This window comes from Sylvia atricapilla, chromosome 21 (genome assembly GCF_009819655.1).
Source record: "Sylvia atricapilla isolate bSylAtr1 chromosome 21, bSylAtr1.pri, whole genome shotgun sequence".
Lineage (NCBI taxonomy): Eukaryota > Metazoa > Chordata > Aves > Passeriformes > Sylviidae > Sylvia > Sylvia atricapilla.
This window is the reverse complement of record NC_089160.1, coordinates 2,471,530-2,493,029: the sequence shown is the minus strand read 5'-3', so window position 1 is coordinate 2,493,029 and position 21,500 is coordinate 2,471,530. Positions and strand designations below refer to the sequence as shown.

At 45.6% G+C, this 21,500-nt stretch overlaps 1 protein-coding gene across 2 annotated transcripts in view; it reads right to left on the bottom strand.

The window, feature by feature from the left end:
• AMOT (angiomotin) overlaps positions 1–21,500 on the bottom strand; it is a 61,410-nt gene that overhangs the window by 28,591 nt on the left and 11,319 nt on the right. Inside the window, exons 1-3 of one of the 2 annotated variants that reach the window (XM_066333931.1) lie at positions 20,335–20,792; positions 6,973–7,139; positions 4,698–5,620 (exon numbers count right to left, since the gene is read on the bottom strand). In XM_066333931.1, the coding sequence (XP_066190028.1) occupies positions 4,698–5,572 (875 nt within the window). In that variant the 5' untranslated portion in view covers positions 5,573–5,620; positions 6,973–7,139; positions 20,335–20,792. Of the gene's footprint in view, positions 1–4,697; positions 5,621–6,972; positions 7,140–20,334; positions 20,793–21,500 lie in introns of those variants that run through there. The other variant, XM_066333932.1, reaches the window with a different exon arrangement.

Genomic DNA, 21,500 nt, shown 5'->3' with positions numbered 1-21,500 from the left:
GTAATGAATTAAGGAATAACCTTGCTGTGACATTTCATCTCTGATGACCTGTGGAGCTAGATCAAAAAGAAATATGTTGCCAATCTGCCTCATAGATGCAAAAAAAAAAAAGATTTTCAACCTACAAAACACTTTTTTCCAATTTGAGAACAAACTGGAGCAGTTACTCAGGGAGACAGGTCTCAGTGAGTTAATCTTATAAGCCTAGCGAGGATGATTTAGATGCCAATGTTAACAATTTGAGCTATTTGACTAAAAACCATCTGATTATTCTGTCAACAGAGACGCAGAGGCAGAACCTTGCTGTCCTGAGCACCAAGGAAAGGAACAACATGATGCCCAAGAAACACAAGAGCAGCACTTTAATTCTGAAGGGACAGTGGAACTGATGTGCCTGGTAATGCTCCTTTTTTTAAACACCTATTGTAAAGAACAACTCTAGGAAATCATGGCTGAGTATTTCTAAACAGGATACATTTCCAAGAATTCCAGCATCCTGGCACTCACATCCAAAGCCTCTCAATCTTGAAATTATACCAATTTTGTGGGCTCGAGCTAGAACATGAGAACTTGGAGCCTCTAGTTCTGTGGCATTACCAACAGCATTAGGGCTTCCAAAATGTCACAAATGCATTTATAAACCCAGCAGAATGAGACAGCACAGCTGGGTTAATACATCCTGCCTTTAAAAATATATATTTAAAAATCCTAGTAACCTCACAGTGACACCAGACTTTTTAAGATCTTGCATGCAAACTTTTACGTACACATTCAAAGAATTTTTTGGCAACCGTACTATTTACAATTTTGTCTTATAAAATACTTACAATACATTTTGTGGGGGGAAAAAAAAAGGCTCTGGGATTTCTTTATATTAACAAGAGAAATGAAGAATTTATTTCTCTGGTAAAGCAATTTTGGGCTGAGAGAGTCAGAAAGGTAAATGAACACAATTTGGATTTTTCGAGATTTTTATACTACACTGCAAAATGTAAAGGTAAAAATAACTACTAGTGTCACTTAGCAGTATTGCTGATAAAATGGGAGCAGAAAATTCCCTCCATGAGAGAATGAGACCTCAGGTAACCCCACAACAGTAATCACAACTTTATCTGAACCAACCACTTGAGAAAAAATGCAGACTCTCAAAACACATACACAACAAAATTACACCATCTCCTTCCATTGGCTTCAGTGTCACAGAGACCTGAATAAACCAAACGCAGGGGGGGGAAAAAACCTCAGAGCAATTATCCCCAAGAAGTATTTAGGTTAGAAAGCATAACTTTAAGGGCCATTTCTCTGTGCACCACGCAGGAATTTCTGCTCCCTGGCATGGAGCAGAGGAACACTGCACACTGGCCAAGTACAAACCTGGATTTATGGCTCAGCTTTTCAGGCAGGAAGACAGAGCCAGGGCTGCAGCCATCAGGGTGTCAGGCTGCCAGCACAGAGGGTCACACAAGCTCTGTGGGCACAGCAGCACAGTGGGGAAGGCAGAAGAATGAAGGGATCAGCAAAGGTCTCTGGCTCGTTAAAAGGGTTTTTTTTTTTTGTTGTTGTTGTTTTTTAATGCCTTCCCAGCCTGGTTCATGTTCAAGAAGCTGCAGCTCCCCTCTCTTCCCCTGCACAAACCAGGAAATGCTGACTGCAGGAGGGAGCAGGCTCCATTCCATTACACCAAAATCAAACCCAGGAATTTCTGTCCTGCTGCCCAGTCATACCTGATTAGCCCCCACTTTGATGCTGTGCAGGGGAATGAAGTGCACACAGTGATTTACTAATTATGGGACAAATTCTGCAGACCTCCCTCTCAAAAACTTTCTGTCAAGTCAATGGGATTAATGACCACAGCAGGAGCTCAGGCACTTGGGCTCCAGACAGAGGATGGCGCTTGAATCGGAGAGACAAGGAGTTTCCTCTGCACCTAAAAATGCATCAGACAGGAGCCTCCTCTGCACCTAAACCTGCATCAGACAGGAGACCCAAAAATATATCAGAAAGGAGTCTCCTCTGCACCCAAAAATGCATCAGACAGGAGCCTCCTCTGCACCTAAAAATGCCATCAGACAGGAGCTTCCCCCTGCACCTAAAACTGCACCCAGGGTTGCAGGAGACAGGAGACCCAAAAATGTATCAGAAAGGAGCCTCCTCTGCACCTAAAACTGCAGACAGGGCTTCCTCTGCACCCAAAAATGCATCAGACAAGAGCCTACTCAGCACCTAAACCTGCATCAGACAGGAGCTCCCTCTGCACCCAAAAATGCATCAGACAGGAGCTCCCTCTGCACCCAAAAATGCATCAGACAGGAGCTCCCTCTGCACCTAAAAACGCCATCAGACAGGAGCTTCCCCCTGCACCCAAAACTGCACCCAGGGTTTCCTCTGCACCCAAAGGTGCTCCAGCTCTTGCTGTGCTGCCACAGGAGCCCCTGGAAGGCTCTGCTCTTACACTGGAGGGTTGCTTTCACCACCAATGCTAAAGTGCAATTGAGGTATTCGGGAGAGCACCAGGCTCTGGAGCTTCACATTCGGCCAGCCCTCTTCTAAACTTTAAAATTCCCCAGTGCCAGCAGAGATGCCTCCGGCGTGCCCGGTATTTCCATTAACCCGACATCCACTGTTCCCAAACTCACAGCGCCCAGGAGCAGGTGAGGAGAACTGTTTGCAGACTGATTTCAACTCACCACACAGCCCATTCCTTTCCCAGACTGGGGAGGGTGAAGCATGAGAATGCTGTGAATTCCCCAATGTTTATCTTGCTCAACGAGTTTTATTTAACCGCATCATTAGGTCACCCTCAAATTCCCCCGAACAATGAGGGGAAAAACCCGCAGCAAAGGGTGTGGCTTCGGGAGCACAGAGAAGGGGCTTTGTTTCCTTGACGCACGGTTCAAAAAATGCACACATTTACCAATCCGAATGAATCCCCAGAAAGGAAAACTGGAGACTGCAAAGACACTCCTGATGTGAGGAAAAGGCTGTGCCCGGAGCTGTTTGCCTTTAAAATCCCCACACCATCACCCAGCTGCACCTTTAGCAACACAGAGGTTTTCTTGTCTAAATGAAAATTTCTCTTAAAGCTTGTTGGGAGAGGGAAGGGAATAGAGGACTCGCTCCTTTCCTTTGCTACGCTGCTTTGTAATTTATGGATTAGTCTTGCAATTGTTCTACTGCTCCAGCATTTGCTTGCAAAGGAAACCTCTCCTCTGCGCAGCTATTTAGGTTAAAAAGTAACCTCATTAGATTCCCAGTGCTTTGAAGACAAATTTCAGTTGCTTCCCCTACTGGAAACCTTGCCAGCTGAACCTTTCTCCTCCCCCTCCTTCCCCCCACCATGTTCTTTCAAAGCAGCCAGGATCCATCCAATACAGACAAAAATCACCCTGTCTAGAGGAGCTGACTGTTGGCGTGTTTTCAAATACCTCTCCCTTGAACAGCGAGCAGGCTACGTCTCACTGCATATAATATAAGGAGTATTTCTGATGCAGCAGAACCACTGAGGAGGTCTTCCCCTGTCCCATGTGCAAAGAGGTTTGAGGCCTTTGAATCTGCAAAAACATTTGCAACGAGTTTCTACAATCGTTACCCCCCCCTAAACCCTTTACTTCCCCTTTTCCTGGCCTCTTTATTATTTATTTAGCCAGATCAAAGGGCCTTTTCATCAGGCTTGTATGCTGCTGAAGTCATTTCAGATCACAAACAATGGTGGACAAACTCTGAAAATAGCTCCTCATAGGGCTAGGAAGGTTCTGAGCAGATTCAAACTCCCTAAAGCTCAGACTCTGCTCCCAAATACCGACTGATTGCTTCATGCTCCCCTCAAAATGTGCAAACACAAATCCACAGAAACCTCTCCATTTACATCCTCCCCTTGCTCCTCTGAATTCCCCTTTTAGCTCCAAAATGAGGCCAAAATCATCACACCAGATACCACCTGGTGTCAGGCAGAGATGGGATGGGAACAGGGGAAGTAAAGCTGGGGTTTTAGCCCACCTTAATAAAACTTCATCTTCCCACATGGACATCAGTGTTAGGCTCAAGCCAAATCCAGCTCCTTATCCAGAGGGGACCAGAACAGGGTGAGATTTCAAATGATGCAACAAAAATGAGCAAAAAGCTGAACAAGCAAGTCTGGGATGAGGCACAAAGCATCCTCCATTTTCCTCTCTTACACTTCACTCCACTGAAAATAAAATTTTAAAAACTCTACAGGAAGCTCAGAGGTGATTTTTGCTACCTGCACCATTATTGCTCTCATTCACTTGCTCCTTTCCTATGTGATTTAGTTTTAAGAAAAACCTTTTGTCTGGCAGATGTAATTAAAGAACAACTTCAGTCTCACAATAAGTAACTAACTGCAAGTTTCTACAATGAATCACACCATAACGCTGGCTTTTGTAGCAAAGCTTTTGTGAGGCTCTGGAGCCTCAGCATTAAACTTCCCCATACCATAAAATCAAGTTGGCTTGTTTGGGATACTTTTTTTTTTTTTTTTTGCAAAAAAGGATGAGGCCTCTCTAGCCAGCTACTGAAGCAGGTAACAGACAGTCTGCAGCTGAACTCAATGTGTCATCTCATGTACTGAAGATGGGGTCTTTGCTGAAGGAAAACCTGCCCCAGGAGCGGAGGCGATGGGTTTTGTATTGTCACTCCCTACGTGGCTGCCACAGGGTTTGTTTTAAGGTCTGCCTTACCTGACTGAGCCATACTCAGGGGGATGCTGATACCTCATCATAGGCCCATCAGATCTTCCCTGCTGGCTCATGCGATGCTCACTATAGAAATGCCCCGAGTCCTGAGGTTTGCAGTTCATAGACGGGGTGGACACGTTTTTGTAGGGATACTCCGGGGGAGGCCCCCGCTGCTCCATTCCTTTCATGCTGGGCTGGGAAGGGGGCTGCACCGAGTTCTTGTAGAACTCATTGGAGCCGGAATTTTTGTAGGGGTCGCTGGACTGCTGAGGGGACAGAGGGGACAGCGGGGACAGCGGCGCGCTGGTGACGGGCGCGTGGGCCTTGACGCCGCTGGTGGCCAGGGACAGCTGCATCAGCCTCTCGCTCAGGGAGCGCACGTGGCCTTGCTTGAGGTCCTTCAGCCCCTCGTCCTGGTGCACCTTCCCCGGGCTCACCCGCTGCACCGTGGGCCGCCCTTCGGTCCTCATCTTCTGGTTGGTGACACCGGTGACGTAGAAGGCGGCGCCGACGCTGGCGTGAGGCTGGCCACGGAAATACTGCGACTGCACCTTGGCCTCCTCGTAGGTCGGGAGGTCCTCGCTGTTCTGCAGCCGAGGCGACAGCTGCTTCTCCATGATGCTGTTGTCCACCTGTATCTCCTGGCCCTGGGGCTCCTGGCGGGCAGCATGAGTCACCAGCTGGTGGTCCTGGGAGCTCAGCCCTTCGTTGGGAGAGGCCGGGCCGCCGGTGCCGCTGAAAGGAGGGGGAGCATTGCCCGTGGCTTGCTGGTGTAAGGCCAGGAGGTTGCGGTTGTCATTTGGGTTCCCGTATCGGAGCTGCTCCTGCAGCAGGCGCTGTAAAACTGTCGTAGTTGCTTGCTCTTCTGAATTCCTCATCTCAAAGTGTGGTGCCTTTTGGGTGGAATGTAAAAGCTGCCCTCGACCCTAAGGAAAGGAGACACGGTTATTAGCGCCTGAGTGGATCGAGGGAGAGATATTCAGGAGACCAGGCTGGAAATACAGAAAAAAAGCAGGTTAGATTACCAAAGGTTCCCATCACAATGGGGGTCATCAAGGCCCTTGACCTAAGAAAGACTCGCATGCCCGGGGGGCAAAGCCTCGGAAAGGTGATGAAAGGTGATTGGAAAGTTTAGAGGCAAATCAATTGACTGCAAGCCGTAGGGATGGATGCATGCCAAATACCTCAGACAGCATCTGGGGCAAAAAGGAGACGTGGAGTTCACAGGATGATGGTAAAAATGGCTGGAACCTGTTTGCTTTGTACTTAAGAGTTCCCAACAGTGAAATACACTTCCCATATTTGTAGGCAGACAAGGACTGAAGTGTGAAATCAGCAACTTGCCAGTTTGAAGGGAAAGAAAGAAACAAAAAAGAGGCCCGTTGAGATAGCATATGGTTCAAAAGAAGTAAAGAAATCTCTCAGCTTAGATCAAGCCATTTATGAATAACTAGTTAGCCAGCAGGTTTTCAGAGTTATCAAATGCCCCGAGTGAGATCAGCACCTCTTCTCCCTGCTGCAAAAAACCCCAGGCACGGTGCAAGTGAGGACTCAGGAACTTCCTGCTATACAAAGGCAACCAAATCCTCACACATCTAAATATCCTCAACGGAATGCATGCAAATGCAAGGGGAGGAAAAAGAGTTGTCTGATCTAAGGAACAGAAAAAGACCTCTGAGTGGCAGGAAAAAACACTGCGTCCCAATGAGAGAAACACAAAGAGCCAATGTCAGGCACATCCTAAGTGCAGATTAAGCCAGTGACCAACAGCAATTACATTTTGCTCAGTCTCCCAGTGGAATCAGGAGTGTGTCATGGAAACTCAGGCCCATTGGCCTTGTTTGAGTTGAAATATCAAAAATTAATGATACCTTTGAGACATGTAACTGAAGGCAGAGCTACTTTTGAGCTAGAGCAGCTCAGAATAGAGAGTAAAGCTCACTCCCTGGCCAAGCTGTGGCTCTGCCTTGACAGCAGTACATGTGTTCCTGTTCTAGAATTTTCTTTTGACACCTTTTTTCTGTCTTACATTGTCCCTTAGCAGAAGGTAAGTTGTTCCCAACATTTTTTTCTGTGGCAGAAGCAGGAATCAGGAGGCCTGAAGGGTCTGCTTAGTGCTGCATCTCCACAACCTCCCTGTTTCCTCTCTTCTGCAAACCTTAATAAAGAAAAAGTTAAAATCCACCTCATTCCAGGCTGCTCACCAGGCAGGAATTGAGGCCCTGTTAGCTGACCTGGAATGTGACTCCTCTGAAATCCTGTTTGAAGTGGCACATACCTTTGTCCTTCACTTGGAGTTCCCTGGTAAGGAGGAGCAGTTCTGCCTCATGGGGGGACACACTCAGCCTTTCCTCCTGCAAATCCAAGATCCCCACTCTGAGATGGCTTCAGGCTCCTCCTCAGCAGGCCAGATCACTTGATACTCTCCTTGCTCCCAAAGTAATTCTGAGGGAAAGATTGAAAACATCATTTTTAATCAGTAGATGAGACCCTAGAAATAATAAACCTTGGCCCGTATTTCGGATTTTCCTTTTGTAGCTTCTTGTTTTCTCCCAGAGCCCAACAATTTTGATCCCTTTAGGATGAATGAACCCCCGTGTCCCCAGCAATCTACTCCAGCTGCTGCTTTAATCATGACCATTTCTGCTCCAAGATTAAATGTTGCCAAGTAATGCTTTGTCCCATCTGTGCCTCCAAGTGAAACAGTGATTAAAACCGGCTAATTCTTTAACTCCATTGTTTTATTTTTTGCTCAGAATGAAAGCTGCAGCACAGATGAGGATGCCCTGTGCTTATGGCTCCTTTGCCAGTGGTGCTGAGTATTTCAAACTGTGTCAGCAGAAACCCTCTGCTGGATGGTGACACGGTGAAATGCTTGATAAACTTCAACACACTGTGCCTCAGAAATGACTGTGAGAATGATCAGTTTGTGAATATTAGCTTTACTTTACAGACTGGGAAAGTCAGGGGAAGAAAAGGACACTGACAAGAGTTTATGCCAGAAATACATTGCAGAGCACAGCTCTAATTCCCAAAACACTCTTTAATTATGTTACTTTTCTCCTTCAGAATATGAAGCAGTAAAGAAACTTTAACCATTGAGAGGAAAAGCTGGAGAATACAGAAAAATGTGTATTTAGTTATGTTAACAAGAATCAATTACTGAAGGTGTCCCAAAGAAAAAGGCAAGCAATGCAAAAAGATGTGGAACATACTCGTGCACTCAGTGCATTCATTTCACTTTAAGGAAAGGCAATAAAAACAGAACTAGTGAGACTAAAAATATTCATTGATACGTATAATTTAACTTAATTTCCTGGAATGTTGCAAAAACTAAAGTGAACAGATGCAGTGAAGGAATGCAGACGAGAGGATACTTCTGTCTCTGACTTATCATGGCACAAATCCACACCCAACAAAAACTATCTCAGATCTGCAAGTTAAATACTTGAGGTGTCAACAGCAATTTCAAGGCACATGAACAATATCTAAGGAGAGAACAAGGCAGTTTTGTGTGGTGTGGTACTTCAAGATGGTGGTTGAAAAAAGCAGCTAATGTCAAATTCTTAACTGGTGACTTAGCTCGAGAGGGATATATTGAAAACAGCTGCCAGCAAATATGCAGTAAAGAACCTTTAAACCAGGCATTAAAGATAGCAGATAACTAGAGCAATTCCTTGCCTCTTTTCCCAGTGTTGCACAACAGAAGTTAAGGATTCCTCGTCCCCCTCACACCAGAATCATCACTGACTCTTCTTTTTTTAACTTTTTTTTTTTTTTAAACCAAGCTGCCCTGAGCAATCCTTTTTATTAGAGCATAAAAAGGCTTTTATTATGCAATATGATGCTGCCTTTCCACCCAAAGATTCCTTTTGTCTCAACTGGAAAAATCTAAGGAGGTGGGGGGGACTGTTTATTTTTTTAATACAAAGATACAACCCAGCTTGAGATTCTGCCTCTCTGCCTTAAAGATTTTTTTTTTTTTTCAACAGACAAATCCAATCTGTGCATGTTTAACTCCTTGAAATGCTCCAGGAACCATTTCACACACAGAGCTTCACTCCTCAGCACTACCAGCTCAATTCTGCTGAGCTGATGGAGGGAGGGCACAGTTCACACTGAAACACATTTGCTGGAACTGAATACTACTAATTTTAGTGTGGGTATAAACTAGAAATCAACCTGGAAACCCAATGCAAAAGGTGGGCTGAGATACAGCATGAAGATACTCCGGCCAACAAATCCACTTTCTTTAAATACTGACTGGTAGCCTATTTTTTCCAGTTTTAGCCCATTATTTTTAATTAACAAAGAAAATCTTGTGCAACTAACTTGGGTGGCAGCATTCCTGGAATCTGCTTTCTGAGCAGGCTGGAAACTCCTGGCAGAACCAATGAGTTAACTTTTCTATTAACAAAACACAAAAATGAACAGTACAATTGGTGCTGAATCCCATGTGTTATTTATTTGGACACCAAACCCTATTTGTGTCAGGCTCTTCCAGCAATTTTGGTTTTCACCGTGCCAAAGATGGAAATTAGTGAGATGCACTGGAAAAGTTGTTATGATAGAGCTGGAAGGAAACTGGGAAGGGTTCTGTAGATACTTTAAACAGACACATTTGGGGGTTTAGCCTACATCTATTAGGATTGATAGGGCTGAAGTCAGACTGCCAACAACTCTGTCAAACTGTATGGATTGGATGGTGTACTCTCCACAAAGCCTAGAAACACCTTTTCCAGTGGAAAATTCAGGTTTAAATCAAATCTCATCCAAGGAACCAGGGTGAGATTTCCCAGGCTGAATCAATTTTGCAATTTGCTCCCAAGCATTGCAGCTCTATCATCTTACACCTCATTCTAAACTCTGCTCTGAAATTACTCCTGGTAATTGGAGGGAAAAGCTTTTGAGGAAACATCAGAACCTAGAACTGGTAGAACTAACACAGGAATTGCAAATAAATCGAGAATGGGCACAAAAAGGGGGTAGTGTAGGTACTATTTAAGGAAGAAAAGCCTCATGTTTGCAGGGCATTGTGTAAAAACCCAGTAGCTGAGGCTTCTGTCTTAAACATCATGTAATTATGCACAGGAACCTTGCCAGTCCCTCGTGAGGAAGGAAGATTAATGAAGAATTTAAAATGATAATACTGCCAGGCTGTAGGGAACCAAAGCAGCACATTTCTGTACAGCATGCAAATATTTTCCAGCATTATAAAAATAAACAAGCTTAGACAAGTGAGTGACTCACCACTGTTTGATGAGTGGCTCTAATGCTATAGCTCAATTAACCTGCATGGAGCAATAATAACCTCACAAGCAAAGAGAAGCATCTTTCTTTAGCTTGTGAAACAAAGAGGAATGCAAGAGTCCCTGTGAGGACAGCCTGTGCATACTTGCCCAGAATTACTGCTTAGCCAAGGAGCTAATTAGCTAATGCATCAGGTGGGATGGGAACAGGTTCACCACCTCACCAGGGCTCAGGGTAGTTGAGCACTTTCAGTTTTACTCCTGAGTTTTGTGTCTGCTCACACCTGAAACAATCCAGTGACAGACTTCAAACTGCAGCAGCAGATTTATAAAGGAATTCTGTGGCTTTTTTAAAGGATGTGCCAGGATGTGCTGCCCATCCTGGTTGGCAGCAGGGGATGGGATGCTACCACGAAGGTAGATGATGTTTTAGGCTGGTTTTTTTAGGTGCAGGTTCTTCTTTAGGTTCTTCAGACAGACCTGCAGGTTCTGGATTCTGTAATAGAGGAGGGGACAGGAAACAGCATGGAAAGGACCAGCTGGGAGGGCCCTGGGCAATATTCCCACGCTGAGTCACCCCTGGGTAATGGAAACACTCTGCTGCTCCATGGCCCACGCAAAGCCCAGCAGGCTGATCCCTGATCCTGCACAATTCACTCAACCCGTGCCTCCAAGATCATTGGAGCTGTGGCTGTTCTGCACAAACTCTCACTTTGGAGTGGCTGGGAGCACCAGGGATCAGAGGCAAAGTCCCAAATTATTGAATGAATAGTGGAGGTTGTCACTGAATGCTCTTTGCTTCCTTTCAGTCCTACCCAAGGAGGAGGAGGAGAAAGGGAGAGAATACACACCAGGATAATCCTGGAGAATGAAGGTTCCCAACATGTTCCCAATGTCTGGCACCAACACCCAGACCTGCAAAGCAACACTCAACAAGTCCCAGCATTGTGAGAGCGCTGTAGCACCTGCTCCCAGGCAGGAGGAGGTTCCAGACTCCATCCAAAACACCTCCCCAGCTCCACTGAGCCCTCCCTGCCCTGCCTGCCTCCATCTGCTGCCCGTGGCTCAGGTGATCCCCGAGGGTGGCACCGAGCAGGTGCGTGGAGTGCTGCCAGCATTACACATCTTCATTCCAGAAGGGCAGAGTCACCGGGCAAACAAGAAAAACTTCCTTCTTTTAACGAAAAAAACAAGAACAATGTCACCCGCAGGGGGGCAAATAAGATGCATACCCATTGTATTAGATCATCGTGCTACAGCAACACGAGAACAACCAAAGACTGGGCCGGGTTTTAACAACTCTGCCAGGCGAACTGAGTCCACCTGAGCAAGGATTAGACTGTCCCCAACCCTGCTCCTCAAATATTCCTGTCACTGGGACCAGGCACAGGGAAACCTGCCTGAAGAAAAGGCAGCAAGTTGCTTGGACTGGCTGGAGATAAGTCAAGACACCACCATGGGAAAATCCCCTCTAAATTACATCTCAAAGGAAAAAAAAAAATGGGAAGACCTTACTTGACCTTTGAATTACTGCTCGCCTCAGTAAAAAGTATCAATTTCTTCACAGGGAAGTTCCTATAATCTTCCCCAACATAATTTAGGCTTTATATTACAAAGGAAAAAAAAAAAAGCCGAATATTTACAAAGCCCGGCATAAATAGAACATGTCGTGGCTTTTAAGCATTTTGAAAAGAATGCAATGGAATTTCAAGTTCCTCCATAAAGTTTTAAAAGTCACAGGGGCAGAAAGATTTATTCTGAATATACCAGTCTAATAGGAAAACCAGCTGTTTTTATCGAGAATATTTCTACATGAAGACATCACACCACTTAAACTGTAATGCAGCACTAACACTGCTACACGTGTGCAGAGTCACAACCCTTTAGGGGCAGGTACTGCCATTTCTGCGTAATTAATGAAACACAAATTGCAGCACAGGCAGTGGAAGGTGTGCTAGCAGCTCCAGAAAGGCCAAGATCTCACCTTTTAGACGTCTCCTTGCAAAAACCAGCTCAAGCTCACGCAGCTTTAGCCTCCCCAGGTCTCATTTCAGAGAGGCTGCCTCCCAGCACAGAGCGAGCAAGATCCATCTGCCTCCAAACTCCAGCGATTTCTGTGCACAACTGGGGAACTGCTGCAAGCCCAAGCTGCAGTTTTGAATTCAGCATCGAGCTTTGTTTTGTGTTTTTTTGGAGAAGGCTCCGCTCCTCGCTGCTGCTGGCACTCAGTCAGCGCCCTGCTTCTGTCGTCAGCAGCCCCTGTCCCACAACTATCCCAGCTATGCCTCAGCACCAGCTTCATTGCATTGTGTGGTTTCTCCATTCCTGCCCTGATTTAGTCCAGGCCTCTCCTCGGGGCTCTCAGATAATGAAAGCCATGTGAGAGTAAAATGTAATCTTCAAACACGCAAAGCAGTTTCATGTGCGTTATCAGAAGGGAGCGAAATGTTGACAGTGCATCATTTGTCCCTACAGATAGGATCAGACTCTTTTAATTGCTGCTGAGATTCCCCAAAAAAAAAAAAAAAAAAAAAAAAAAAAAAAAGGATTGGAATCACCATCTGCATTAAAAATAAAGACAAAATTCGAACCTCAAAGCTGAAGTAGTCCTGAAAACAATGGAAATGCAATCCCCAAACAGATATCTCCATTTTGTGCCACCTTAAGGTAGTTTCTCCTCATATGTCAGTTGTGGCATCCCAAAAATTTATACCCTAAGTTGACATAAATAAAAATAAAACAAAACATAGGTGGAGGAGGACGCAGGGAAGGAAACAACCACTATGACCTAACTTAAGCATGGAATTTTCTGGCTTTTCTAGCAATACCACAATTTAAACTATTTTAAGCCCTCATATGGAGGAGCTCTTCTTATTTCAGAATGCAGTTTCACAGGATTTAAGGAGACTAACCACAGAATGCAGAAAGCAGGCAGGAATGGCCCCTCCTTTGGTCTAAGGTCTGCTTTTTGTTTCCCTTAGAAAAAGAAACAGCTAAAATACAGGTAAATTGCCAGTTATCAGCCAGAGATGCTGTGGCCCAAGGAAAGGCACAAACCCAGTGCAGTACTGAGACAGCCCAACACCACCAACAGACCTCAGTGGGTACCATGGGTTAAAAATACAAATTAAAAATAAAACCCTACAAAGGATCCAGCCCACCACATTTTTAGGCAGCGAGGATGGTATAAGAGTGGTTTTGGTGTTGTTCTTTTATCATAACCACGTGGGCGTCTCATGTGCACCTTGTAAAAAACCCTTAATTACCTATAAGATGATTAATTGAGCCTCACCACCACATTGGGAAGAAGATATTACTGCATTCATTTTAGCACAGTGGTGACTGGCTAAGTCCTGGCCTACATTGATGCCTTTTGTTGCCACAACTATGTCACTCAGGGAATTGATTTCTTTCAATGCAAGTATTCCAGCAGCCACTCTAAACCAGATGCAGTTACAGTAGGAAATAATTGGTTTTAGGTGTACTGCTTAGGAAACCTCGTGTAAACCACACCAGCACTACTCCTGCCTTGCTAATATAAACTCCATCACTGCTAGAAGATTTTCTTTAGTAACAGGAGCAGCAAGCACAGATCCTGCCTAAATGGATCAAGGATGTTGGCACCCCAGGACTTGTGCAAGCAGAAGGCAGAGGAACCTTCTGAGTGTTTTCTACAGCTGGAGAAGATCCAAAGGATCCTCAGCAGCTGCAGAAAAAGAGTTAAAGATTTAGAGCCCTAATGAACGACATGAACTTCACTGAGCGCACAGAAAGCAGAGGTAACACACGGCTCCTTGAGCACAAATCCAAGGTGATTAACCTTTCCTGCTCCCCTTCAGGGCTCAGTCAATGCCAGCAGGGTTTGTGCAGGAAATGCACTCAGCCCTCCCCTGCCTGAGGAATGCAGTGCCAGAGGCTCTGCAGGCAGGAAAAGCTGCTGTCCTGGGTCTCTCAGGGGAACACATCCTGCAGTTTGCCTGCCCCAGCACCACCCTGAGCTCCATCCCAGCCTTTTGAGACTGCTCAAAAGTAGGGAAAGCTCCCTTCAAACCCCTGAGCAGCTGGGGATGGGGCCAGCAGTGTCCCACACAGTTTCTATTGCCATCCCTACTCCCCCGAATCAGAAATCCACTGGGCTTTCAACACATGCTAAATCCACGCTTCTCCCCACGGGAGTGAAGCTTTTTTTACAACTTCTTCATTTTTAAAGATCCAAGTGCTCCACACCCAATCCCAACTGGACAAGAGCAAAAGCTGCCCTTTCCCATGTAACTTTGGAGTGCTCTTTTCTGCCTGCTCTCCACAGATCCCTGATCTCACCCAAAGGAAGGGTGGAACACGCTATGTAATGGCTCTTGGTCTCTTCAGCCTTCATCATTCTACAGTAAAATTATTCCAATTTTGTTTTTACCCAATACAAATATTAGCACTCAGCTGTGATGACTCCAGAAAATTCCAGATTTCCACCTCCTTGTGCACCTCCACAGGCTATCCCTGCATCCCAGACTGGTTTGGGTTGGAAAAAAAAACTATTTTCCATTTAAACTCATTAAAAACCCATCTCATTCCAACCCCCTCAGCACAGGCAGGGATGCCATCTCACACTGGTTTTAAGTTCTGGCTCTCCAGAAATACAGAGGAGGTTTCAGCTTTGTTTCTTTTCAAAAAGACAATGGGAAAACAAGGAAGATATGTTTTCCCAAGCCCCACAACTAGACAGGCCAGCCCCAGTATGAAGCAATCAAATTTGTTTCAGCTGAACACAGAATCACCCAAATTAGAACAGCAGAAAAAGTCCACCAAACCCTGATGGGAACAAAGTCACTGAAATGTGGAATTAGTTTTCTTGAGGGTTACAGTAAATGATCCTAATATATTAAGTAATTCTTTCAAAAAACAAGTTTTGTAGAGACACAAAACATTTTAAAGAGAATATTACTGTGACACAACTCTTAGACAAGGTCTTACAAATGCTAATTAATTCATTAAACAAAATCCTAAACTGGCTTAATTCATAAACATTCATATAAGAGAACTGTTCAACAACATTTTGGTCTACTATTAGACACTGTAAGTGCTTTGCTAATACAAATAAGCCTTTAAAAACCAATTTTATTGGATCAGTGAACTTTTTTGTCCTTTACACAAAGTCTGGTTCTATACTGTGACCAGTACTGATGAACCTTATATAGGCCAACATTGGTTACCAAGGAAAATGACCATAGACCTCTCCAAACTCCCAAGGAATTTCAAATATTTAGTATTTAAAAAAAAATAAAAAGGTTATTTTAAGCTGAGACACAACCAAACTAGACAAGAGACATTCTGAGAGAGGACGAGAAAGTAAAAAAGCAGCAAGTCTGAATGGCAGCATTTATCTCTGAAGCCCTTCTGCAGGAGCAAGAATGCAGAGTGGCTGCCAGGGAGAGAGGGGACACAGCTCTGGGGAGCAGGAGGGAGCCTCCCTGCCCCAGGCCAGCCAAGCCCTATGGGAGGGATGCCACATCCAACAACCACCACAGGGACAGCCACTGCTCCACAACAGGGGAGACTCCAACACGTGTCCTTCCTAAGCTGGGAAGCTCACACAAACCTCTCCACTCTGCTAAAACAGGATTTTAAAGCCTTGAGAAGTTTTGTTTCTACAGGCCTTTGAATTTGGTTCTTAGGGTTGTTCATTTTTTTAATTCAGATTTCATTTTTCATTCCTATTCACTGCTCATGCACTGAGCTCCCGCTGACATCAAATGTCTGGTTCGCCCTTAATGGTCATTTATACACAGGTAAGTTTTAAACCTATTCTTAATTTTAAAATGACATCCAAGTGTCCATGCAAACAGAAATTCCATCAACCATGAAAAACTCCTTTCACTTACAGGCATACTAGGCAAGTAAGAAAAGATTATATTGCATATTTAAAAATTCATTGCTCCTAGGAACAACTTCACACTATTTTTCTCCAAAGTTGTAAGACCTTTTTCCTGTCTTGAAGACAACATTTCGAAGCTACTCTGCAGAGCCAGGTAATATGCAAGATTATAATTTACTGACTTTAGAGTTGTCCATACAGCCCATTACTTTGACATGGCCAGAATTCCAGTATCAGATCCATCCAAAGCATGAACCAAATGCTTTTGCCCAGGTTGAAGGTATGGCCATGGAGGTTGCAGCATGAAGCTCTTCCTGTGGGCAGCACTGCATTCCAGAGCTGTTTGGGAATACACTCTCTCCTGCCTAAAAGGGTTTAACAACTCCTGCAGCCAAACTGGACTCACAGGGCAGGTATGTGCTGGCTCTTTCATAAAACACAATGATTGAAGTTTGCAATATGATGCTGCTGCCGCCACATATGGGGCACGTGCAGAGAGAAGATCAGGCACCAGGGTATGTGGAAGTCCAACCTAGAAAGTAACTACTCATCAGAAAGTAAGAAAAGCAGAGAATTCCTGAAAGGAATGAGCTTAGAGAAATGGGTTGTGGCCCAGATTCGACACAATGGACTAAAATCACTTTGACAAATCCTCCAGTGCTTCCTGCAAGTGTAAAACCCCAGCAACAAGCAGTTTGGAACACTTCTATGAGGAACCTCAGAGTCCTCTCTTGTATTTCAGAGGACACAAGAGGAGAAAGAGAGCCCTGGACCTTACTGCCAATCCCTAAGAATGGCTGTTCTCACACTTTTCTAAACACTTGGTCTCCATGGAACGGGGATACCTAGCAGCAAACATTGGCAACCAAGGACATTCCACTCCCACTATACTGTCCACAATAGTAAGGAGGAAAAAAAAAATATCCATAAGGCTGCTTTGATTAGGAACCCTTTGAGAGGACTTCTTCAAAAGTCAATGTCTGAAAATACCTTGAAATGCGGGAATGTGCAACAACAGCCAGATGGGGGAAAACAGGCATCTTACTTTATTCTGAAAGCATTTACACTTCAGCCCAAAGTGGGAACATCCATTAATCCAAGAACCTTTTGCCAAGAACAAGGTCATCGTTCTCTTTTTAATTCACAACAGAACCCAGCACACAACATACACTGCACCAAACAGAGAATCTCATCATTTACAGGTCTTTGGAGCCACATTTCAGTTTAATGCATACTCTGAACGTGTAAGAACTTTTTTATATTGGGGTTTGTCTTCCCTGCAGGTCAGAGCTCTGCAGCTCTTTAAAAGCCACCAGTAAGAATGAAGCAAGAAATGCACAAGGAGTTCTGCCCCACCAGGGGTTTAAACAGACAAATTCTTTCACTGCCAAAAGTATTTATACACTAACACACTCTTGGACTGTTGGTAACTCTAAAATCGAACACTTATTCCTGTGTACACATTAATACAACAATCTGAACCAAGCTCAAATTTTGCTCCACATTAAGAAAATTAAGCTTTAACGAGCTCAAATTTTACTTGTCACTGCAGTGACAGTGAGCCCCAGCCATGGAGCAAGGCAACATTGGGCTGAGCCCTAGGAAGAATTAAATGGTGCAAGTTGTTCTATCAAAATAACCACCAAAAAAAAAAAATCACATTACACTCAACTGGAAACAAAAGTAAAAATTAGAAGTGGGAGAAGCATTTATGCTCTGAGAACTTGGGGGTTGCAAATTCTCAATTTCACTGTCATGGTTAGGAAAATGTGGCAGCAACCTTATTTCTAAATAAACAAAAAGATTGGTCAGTCCGCTGATGCAAGACAGACTGAAGAGAACAAGAGAACTATTAAATTATCTCCACTTCTGGGACTCTGGCTATTCTTTTGCAAAGTGAATGGCTTATGCTAATCAGGATGCATCTGAAATGCATCATTCAAGCCTTCTTGTACAAATATAGTTCTTATTTATCCCAAAAGATCCCCACCAGCTGGCAATGTTTGCATACAATGTTAAGCCCAACCTCAAGAGCCCATGCATTATGAGTCATTTTACACTTAAAAACATTAGTTCCCTTCCGTGCTCTCCAAGACGGTGTATCCCACGAGAAGAATTTTAGTGGAATTCAGCAATAATACACTATGTTACCATCCAACTTCCTCTAGCACAAAGAAGTTACAAGTTTTCTGTCGTTCCATTTTTACTTTTTTTTTTCCCCTCCTAACAGTGCTTTTCCTCCAGAACATCTTTGGGGAAGGAACAAAAGGATTTGCACCAATCCCCTCTATATGAATCAAATATTTATGCTCTGCCCTCTTGAAGCACTTTCATCTAGTAACCTATGGAATGTGATCTCCTGACCCCAACACTCAGGCACGTCTAAATCAGCTGCCCTTTGAGCTGTATTAGAGGCTGCCGAGAATTTTTATACATTTGTATCACAGGCATATGAAAACCTTGTGGCCCAGCTGTGGCATTCCCTGCTACAACAGTCCAAAGTGTCCCAGGGAAAGGGGAATGCTTTGGCTGTCCCACGTTTATGGCACACTCCGATGTCGTGTGTCACCAGGAACAGGCAGGATGGTGCACCACGGTATCAGCACATTTTAAATGAAAGCCTCATGGCAAACTCCAAGCCCATATCCCACCACATGGCCCATTCTGCCCACCCCACACTGCCCAGTTCCCTCCAGCCTCCTCTCCAGGGCAGTCAGCACCGCCTGCAAAACACCTCCAGAATCCAAAGGGCAAAGAGCCTGTGGGATGAGCAGGCACCCCATTCCCTCCACCTGGAAATCTCACCCTTTCCTCAAGAAAAATAAATCATTCTATGTTGTCTTTGTGGCTCCCAGGAATCTCTGAAGGATGGGGTTATGTTGCAAATAAGTGTCCCAGAAGTAACAGAGAGGGAGACCAGGTGTCCCAGACCAACCTGCAATTTCAACTACAGCACAGATTTTTTTTCCAGGGTCAACTCATGACCCTCCTCCCTCAGAGGAGCAGTCACTGAGGTAACCCTGGTGAAAGTCTGACCCAGAGATTTAACAGGGTCATGGTCCTGATGGTAGGGTTCATGTTTTCACAGCAGCCCTGAAAAACTGACGTGATGCTGCCCATCACTCACACCGGAGCAGCACGAGGGAGCAGGGAAAGCTCGAGAACACAGTTCTTGTGTTCCCACCCTGACCTGGTAGAAAACGCTCCGTGCCCTGAAACAGTCAAGCAGAAAAATGTGAGGCAGCAGCCAAAACCAAGATCCTGTCCTGTGCCCCAGGATGGATCCTGGTCAGTCACCTGAGGCACCTCCACTTCTCCGAGGGTCCAGCAGCTCAGAGCACGCTGACTTGCTGCCCCACCGACTCCACTTTCTTTCCCCACAGAAATCCCTCCAGAGAAGAGGGAAAAAAAATACTTAAAAAAAGAAAGAGGAACAGGGAGCAGGACAGAGCAATATGTAGCATTTCCTGTATCATCCACAGGAAAAACCCACGCAGTGGGGAAGAGCTCAATGTCAAGGCTGGTTTCACCACGTGAACAGGCAGTTCCTCCTGCTGGGGGATGCTCTGTGATTCCACAGGGAACAATACAATCTTCCCTGACACAAGGAAGCCACACAAAATTCCACAGGTCCTTCCCTTGCAGAAATGGCTGGGAGCAAAGAAGGAAAGAGGAGAAGGAGGAATGAGGGTACAGAGTGGAGGAGAGGGAAAATGAGACATTCACTGTGGTATTATCACTTGTAAACCAGGACACACTCAGCACTTGGCCCCTACAGAAAGGAGTATTCTGCAAAATATGTTTCCCTGCACAGAGACTGGGCCTCCATCCAGTTATTATGTGCACATGTCCCTGCTGCGTTTTCAGGCTTACTTCAGAAAAAAAAAAAAGTCTCAAAACAAAGAAAACATCCCTTCATATTCACTCTGCACAGTGCCAAGCGTGCTCCTGACCATGTTCAATAATCTGTTCAGGCGTGTTAATTATGGGTGCAACACTTTTACACCTTGTGACACAGCAGCAAAGCACTTAATGTAAAACAAATTCCAGTGTGAAACAAGGAAACCGATCGTGGCAGCGCCGTTTGCACGTGTGATACATAAATGCACATACATGCTCCTCTGTGCAGCACGAGCAGCCAAGACAATCTCAACACGTGGATTACAAGCACAATGACTGCAATTATTTTCTCCAAAGAAAAGAGCACCACAAGAAACGGCTGCTTTCAAACACAGCCTGACACCAACCCACTCCAGCGACTTCCACCGAGTTTTACTCAATCCAATTACACACAAGTACATCACTACTCATTTGGGCAATTTACTACCACTGGTGAAATAGGTGGGTGAGCTTAATTTTTTTCCTTTTTTTTTTTTCTGCAAGAATTTTGCAAGATGAAAAGTAAAACTTTACAGGAGAGAAGTGATGGATAAAAGCTGACAGAGAAGAGAGCCAGTCTAACTCCCAGGTTAAGGCTGAAGAAAGAATGTAGAGTCCCTTGCAGCATGAGCACATCTCTTACCTACTGATCTGCTGAAGACAAAAGGGTTTTCTTCTTTTCAGAAACTGGACACTTGTAGCTCGTTGGGTCAGTCACACAAAGCTTCCCTGCTGCCAAAGGTATTCTTTCTCCCCCTCGGGTTTTTGTTGTTGTTGTTTGGTTTTTTACCCCAGAGAGTAAAGGCCAGAACAGTGGATTCAGCAGGGGCAAAGGGTGGAATTCGAGATTTAACGGGCTGGAGAACTGCAGAGCTCTCTCCAAAAGATGCTCTATTTCAAGGCGCTTTCATTTGCAAATCCTTCTTCATCCTCAGTGTCAATAAAACTGGAGGAGGGGGAGTAAACTTTTTTTTCACCGCCGAGATAAACCGGACTCCACAGAACGAGGAATGTGATACGAACCGGATTTGTAGCTCGAGTTTTCCTTTTATTAAAAATAAATATACTTGCAGAACAGTCAATCGAGCTGGAAGGGAGTTAAAAAAAAAACAATCCCAGAGTCAGCCAGGACCTGTCCGCGGTCGCTGGGAGGAGGATAGCGGTACCTCGAGAGCGGCAGAATAAACACAAAGAGGCGAAAGTCCCGGCGGTGGCAGCCCGGCTGTCAGCGGCAGCGCCGCCCGGGGCAGTGGCAGCGCCCGCGGCCCCGGCAGCGAAGGGCGGCCCGCGGCATCGCGCCCGGGCGGGCAGCGCTCCGCGGTTACCTGTGCGGGCTGGGTTAGGCTCCGCGGTTACCTGTGCGGGCAGCGCTCCGCGGTTACCTGTGCGGGCAGCGCTCCGCGGTTACCTGTGCGGGCAGCGCTCCGCGGTTACCTGTGCGGGCAGCGCTCCGCGGTTACCTGTGCGGGCTGGGTTAGGCTCCGCGGTTACCTGTGCGGGCAGCGCTCCACGGTTACCTGTGCGGGCAGCGCTCCGCGGTTACCTGTGCGGGCTGGGTTAGGCTCCGCGGTTACCTGTGCGGGCTGGGTTAGGCTCCGCGGTTACCTGTGCGGGCTGCGCTCCGCGGTTACCTGTGCGGGCTGCGCTCCGCGGTTACCTGTGCGGGCTGCGCTCCGCGGTTACCTGTGCGGGCAGCGCTCCGCGGTTACCTGTGCGGGCTGGGTTAGGCTCCGCGGTTACCTGTGCGGGCTGGGCTAGGCTCCGCGGTTACCTGTGCGGGCAGCGCTCCGCGGTTACCTGTGCGGGCTG